We start from the raw sequence: 5,879 nt of genomic DNA, 5'->3' as shown, positions 1-5,879 counted from the left end.
TGGAGCCTGGGGGGAGGGGATGGAGCTTTGGGGGGAAGGGATGGAGCCTGGGGGGAGGGGTTGGAGCCTGGGGGAGGATGGTCCTTGCCACAGGCTCTCCCCTCCCCCCCAGGATGGAGCACAAACGCCGCCCCGCGCCCGGTGCGGAGCTGCCAGGGGCCAAGCGCCCCCGCGGGGCCTGGGCCGAGGAGGACGAGGTGCCCGCATCCCAGTTTGAGGAGGAGCTGGCGCTGATGGAGGAGATGGAGGCTGAGCGGAGGCTGCAGGAGCAGGAGGAGGAGGAGCTGCACCTGCCCCCCGAGGGCGCCGAGGGTGAGGCCCCTCACCAACCTGACCTGTGCCCCCCAGGGCAGGGGCTGCTCCCAGTCGTGCGCACAGTAGGTGCTGGACCCCCCCCCCCACAGTAGGTGCCAGATGCCCCCAGGGAGTGATCAGGGATGTCTCTGGGCAGAAGAGGCTCTGAAGGTTTCAGTGGACCCGGCTCACTGTGTGTCAGTAACCAGAAAGACCCATGGGTCTTAGAGACAGACCGAGCCCACGCGTGAGGCCGAGAGCCATGCGATGTCCTCTGTGCAGAGCATGGATGGGCTGGAGTCAGGACGGTAGGAGGGTAGAGACCGTGCCATGCTAGTGCGTCAGTCGATCAACATTTATTAAGCGCCTGCTGAGTGCCAGGCACTGTGCCAAGCTCTGGGGACTCAATGAGACACAAAGACATGCTCTGCCTTCAGGGAGCTTACCATCTGACGGGGGAGCTCTCATGCAAGTAAACATACACACGGACACGTGTCTTTGTCCTCTGCGTAAGATGAGCGGGAGATGAGCCACAGGCTGGAATTGGGGGGACGGCCTTGAAGGCAGCCAGGGAGGCCACTAGCAGGAGCGGAGGAGGGAGAGTGATGCAGGCCTGGGGGCGGCCAGAGCACGGCTGGAGCCTGCTGCGGGAGGGGGCGGTCGCGGGAACGGCATTTTGTGTTTGATTGTGGGGGCAGTTGGGAGCCACTGGAGATCGTTGACTAATACGGTCATTCGTGGGCTTTAAGAAAAGCGCGTTAGTGGAGTGGGGAGAGACCTGAGGCAGCAGACCCCCTAGCAGCTACTGCCGTGGTCCAGTCATGAGGTGATGGGGTCTGCACCAGGCTGGGGGCCGTGTTAGAGAAATCTGCAGAGGTGACCTCACGTGCCTTGGCACCGTGTTGGATCTGGGCGTGAAAGAGAGTTGAGGAGCCCGGGATGACTTCTGGGTTCTGAGGCTGGGGGCCTGGGGGGATGGAGGTGCCCTCCACAATCAGAGAGGGTAGAAGGTGGGCAGGGTTTAGGGGAAGAGAGCATGAATTCTGGTTAGGACGTGTCGTGTTTAGAGGTCTGCTGGACATCCAGCTGGAGGTGTCCGAACGGCAGCTGGAGATATGGGCTTGGAGATGCACGGGGAAGTTGGGGCACAAAGGTCGATTTGATTTAAAAGTCATCGGCATAGGGGTGGTCCTTAAATCCATGGGAGGGGATGAGAGCCCCAGTGAAGCCGTGTGGACGGAGAAGAGAAGAGGGCCCAGGACAGAGCCCAAGGCCGCCCCTGGTTAGAGGGCATGGTCTGGAGGGGATCCAGCCAAGGAGATGGAGGAGGAGCGGTCAGAGAGAGGCTGCAGAGGGGCCCGGAGACTGCGGGCGGAGCAAAGCCACTGGGGACTGTGGAGAGGGCGGGGCCTTCTCTGCCCTCCAGACCACACCCTCTAACCTGGGGTGCCCCAGGGGCTGTCCGGGGCCTGCTCCTCTCTGCTGTCAGCTCCCGGGATTCCGTCGTCGTCTCTGTGCCGATGTCTGCCCCATCTCCGGACCCCCCAGTCCTAGCCCAGCTCCCAAGCTCTTCCCCACGGCCACACGCCCCACGGACATCTCAAACTGGACACTTCGAACCCTGAACTTCTCTCCCCAGACCCAACCCTAGCGTCTGGTCAAGGGCCTTGCTGTCTGCCGGCAACCCTGGCGTCCTCAGCTGTCTGCGCCGCCCCACCCCCCAGCTGTCACTGGATCCCCGTTTCTCACGTGCTGTGGCCGTGTCAGCTCTCACCTGGACGGCAGTGTGGCCTCGGGCGGGCCCCAGGCCTTCCCTGTCCTACAGTCCAGTGGCTCCCATCACGCCCTCCTGGGCGGCCCTCCACTCCCCTCCCCACCCCTGCCTCTTCCATCAGGCTCTTCCTCAGCACCCCACCCACCCAGATGTCCTTGGACGTGTTGTGTGTGGGAGTCAGCGCGGCCCACTGGCTGGGGATGGACGGCCGCCCCGGAGCCTGGCCTCTGGGAGGCTGGAAGGTGTCTGTGGTTGGGTGGCGCGGTCTCCCCACCGGGAGTGCCCTATGTCCGTGAACGTATGTGTGGAGATGCTCTAACATAATTGTCCGTCTACGCCTAGGCCGCTTGGGGGCGCCACAGTGCTCAGAGCGCCAGGCCTGGAGTCAGGAAGACTCCTCTCCCAGAGTTCCAGCCCTGCCTTAGACCCTTACAGGCTGTGTGACCCTGAGCCAATCACTTTACCCTGCTTGCCTCAGTGTCCTCATCTGTAAAATGAGCTGTCAAAGGAAATGGCAAACTGCTCCAGGATCTCTGCCTGGAAAACCCCAGATGGCGTCACTGAATGATAGCAAACGTCTCCAGCTGTTGTTTCCCCCGATAGATGGGAAGCTCCTTGAGGACAAGGATGCTTTCTCTCTTGCCCTGCACCCCGAGCACCGAGCTCGAAACTCTGTGCACATCAGGGACTTAACACGCACTTGCTGCCTCGAATGCCCTTTGTCCTGGAGAAGAGGCATGGGCCCGGAGAGGCAGTGAGTTCCCCGTCACCGGAGGTGTTTGAGCAGAGGGTGGCACGGCTTCCCTCGCCGCAGAGCCGTTGTCTTCATCTTCCAGGGCAGTTCTCCCCATCCGCCCGGGACGCTCGCTGGCTGCGGCCCGCCCAGCCGGGCCTGGATCCCAAGACGCAGGCCCTCGTCTTTCAGCAGCTTGAGATCGACCACTACGTGGGTGAGTTGGGGGGAGGCGGCCGGTGGGGCGGCCCCTGGCCCGGCCTCTCTCCCTGAGCTCAGCTGCCCCCACAGGCTCCCCGGTCCTGCTGCCGGCCCCCGGGGCCCCTGAGGCTGTCCCCATCCTGCGGGCCTTTGGAGTCACGGACGCCGGAGTCTCCGTCTGCTGCCACGTCCACGGCTTTGCCCCCTACTTCTATGTCCCCGCGCCCACTGGTGAGTGACCGTCAGCGCCCGGTGCCCGGCTGACCCGCGAGCATAGGACGTTCGGGGCAGATCACCCGCTGACTCGGTGACCGTGCCCCCCCCAGGCTTTGGCCCCGAGCACCTGGGGGACCTGCAGCGAGAGCTGAACTCTGCCGTGAGCCGGGAGCAGCGAGGGGGCAGGGAGTTGAAGGGCCCCGCTGTCCTGGGGGTGGAGCTCTGCACCCGCGAGAGTGAGTGCCGTAGGGAGAGGGAGGGCGGGGGGGGGCCCCTGTTTGGGGACGCCCCCACTGTCCCCCCCCCCCCCCCCCCCAGGCATGTACGGCTACGTGGGTCGGGGCCCCTCGCCCTTTCTGCGGGTGACCCTGGCCCTGCCTCGCCTCGTGGCCCCCGCCCGGCGCCTGCTGGAGAGCGGCATCCGGCTGCCCGGCCTCGGCTCCCCCAGCTTCCAGCCCTACGAAGCCAACGTGGACTTTGAGATCCGGTGAGTGGCCGCGCCCCGGGCCCTGCCTCAGCGTTGTTGCCATGGTACCGCGGGCGCTCTCCCCCTCCCCGCGGGTGCTGAGCCTTTCCTGCCAGCAGGCCGGGCGCCTTCCCCGGGTGAAGCTGGGGCTGGACGTGCTCTCAGTCCTCAAGGGACCCCTGGGACCCAGGGAGGGACGAGGGTGTGGCCAGAATGCAGTGAGCCCTGGGGACAGAGGAGCCGAGGCCCCCGGCCCGCCCCCAGGCGGCCGGTTGGATCCTGCCCCCATGCCCCCAGGTTCATGGTGGATGCCGACATAGTGGGATGCAACTGGCTCGAGCTCCCCGCGGAGAAGTACCAGCTGAGGACGGAGGGGAAGGTGAGGCTGCTGGGCCCTGGGGGGAAGGGTGGGGCCTGGCCGTGGGCGGGTGCTGTCTGGGCTCCTGCCGAGCGCCTCGCTTGCTCCCCAGGCCACGCTGTGTCAGCTGGAGGCGGACGTGCTATGGTCAGATGTGGTCAGTCACCCTCCGGAGGGGCCGTGGCAGCAGATCGCGCCCCTCCGCGTGCTGAGTTTTGACATCGAATGTGCTGGCAGGAAAGGTCTGGGCCCTCCACCGACCCAGGGGTGGGAGAATGCAGGGGCTGGCCCCGTGAAAGAGGCTTGGCCGCAGGGGACTGGCTGGGGCGGAGGCGGGACCCGGGTTCAGATCCCGCTTTTCCTATCTGCGGAGTGGCGGTACCAGTGAAACTGACGTTTAGCCGGCGCTTTGAGCTTTGTGCAGCACTAGCACCCCACAGGTGTGGTCTCGTTTGGGCCTCGCAGCACCCCTCGCAGCGGGGGCTGTTATCGCCATTTTACAGATGAGAGAAACTGAGGCAGGTTCTGACCTCATCGCGCCTAGCCCCTGGTGATGCCTCACTCACCTGCGAGATCATAAGACCCTGGGTGATAGGCCTACCCTTGGCGCCCCACAGGCATCTTCCCGGAGCCCGAGCGAGACCCCGTGATCCAGATCTGTTCTGTGGGCCTGCGCTGGGGGGAGCCAGAGCCCTTCCTGCGCCTCGCCCTGACGTTGCGCCCCTGCGCCCCCATCCTGGGCGCTCAGGTCCTCAGCTTTGAGCGCGAAGAAGACCTTCTTCAGGTGACCTGTTGCCTCCGGGTTGGGTATGCCCTGGGGGCGGGCACTGCCGTGGTCCTGGGGCCTTGGGTGGTGGGCCAGCCTGAAGCCTCTTTGCCTGGATCCCGGCAGGCCTGGGCCTCCTTTGTGCGCACCATGGATCCCGACGTCATAACCGGCTATAACATCCAGAACTTTGACCTCCCGTATCTCATCTCCAGGGCGCAGACCCTCAAGGTGATCACAGCAGCAGCTGGGCCCTGGGGGCGGGCGGGCTGCTCAGCCACCCCCCCCCCCCCCCCCCGCCCCCTCCCCGCACACTCCGGCCCACCCACAGAAATCCTGTCCTCCTCACCCCCTGCTAGGTCTTGCTTCGCGAGCACAAGCTTCGCTCCTATACCCTCAATGCCGTCAGCTTCCACTTCTTGGGAGAGCAGAAGGAGGACGTGCAGCATAGCATCATCACTGACCTGCAGGTGACCCCGAGCTCCCCTGGCCCCGCCTTCCCCTCCACATCCTTCCCCTTCCTCCTTCATCCCTCCTGCCGGCCCCCCAGTCACCTCTCTGTCCTTGCCCCAGAACGGGAACGACCAGTCCCGCCGCCGCCTGGCCGTGTACTGCCTGAAGGACGCCTTTCTGCCCCTTCGGCTTCTTGAACGCCTCATGGTCCTGGTCAACGCCGTGGAGATGGCCAGGGTCACGGGCGTCCCCCTCGGCTACCTGCTCACCCGGGGTCAGCAGGTCAAGGTCGTATCCCAGCTACTCCGGCAGGTCAGCCTGGGCCCCTGTAGAGACACTTATCTTTTCCTTCTGAGTCCATACTCAGCCTTGGACTGCCCCCCCCCCAGGGGATCTGCTGCCCTCATCCGTGCCTCACATCCCTGGGTTCCTTCCGTTCCCTACCCTCAGGTCCCCCAGGTTCTAGCCTCCATGCCTAATCCCAAGGTTACATCCTCTGGGTTTCATTCCTGATTCCAAGATTCCAGCCTCCATGTTCTGTTTTCCATCCCTGGATTCCAGCCTCCATCCATGTTTTGTCCTCCTTCCCCGGGTTCCAGCCTCCATCCGTGTTTTGTC

General features: G+C 64.7%; 1 protein-coding gene across 1 annotated transcript; it reads left to right on the top strand.

Annotated features, from left to right (window-relative positions):
- Positions 1–113: 113 nt before the first annotated feature.
- Positions 114–5,873, top strand: LOC114034176 (DNA polymerase delta catalytic subunit-like; the record flags this gene model as incomplete). Its single annotated transcript, XM_027849780.1, is given in 12 exon segments — positions 114–312; positions 2,905–3,018; positions 3,093–3,233; positions 3,329–3,454; positions 3,537–3,705; positions 3,982–4,063; positions 4,155–4,284; positions 4,660–4,826; positions 4,935–5,057; positions 5,060–5,278; positions 5,382–5,573; positions 5,823–5,873. Coding segments are annotated over 12 exon segments (1,713 nt in total), but the record flags the coding sequence as incomplete, so codon positions are not given.
- Positions 5,874–5,879: the final 6 nt, after the last annotated feature.

The sequence above is a fragment of the Vombatus ursinus genome, unplaced genomic scaffold (assembly GCF_900497805.2).
Source record: "Vombatus ursinus unplaced genomic scaffold, bare-nosed wombat genome assembly UNPS02008408.1, whole genome shotgun sequence".
NCBI classification, from domain to species: Eukaryota; Metazoa; Chordata; class Mammalia; order Diprotodontia; family Vombatidae; genus Vombatus; species Vombatus ursinus.
Note: the sequence above shows the minus strand (reverse complement) of the source record. Positions and strands in the feature narration are given on the sequence as shown.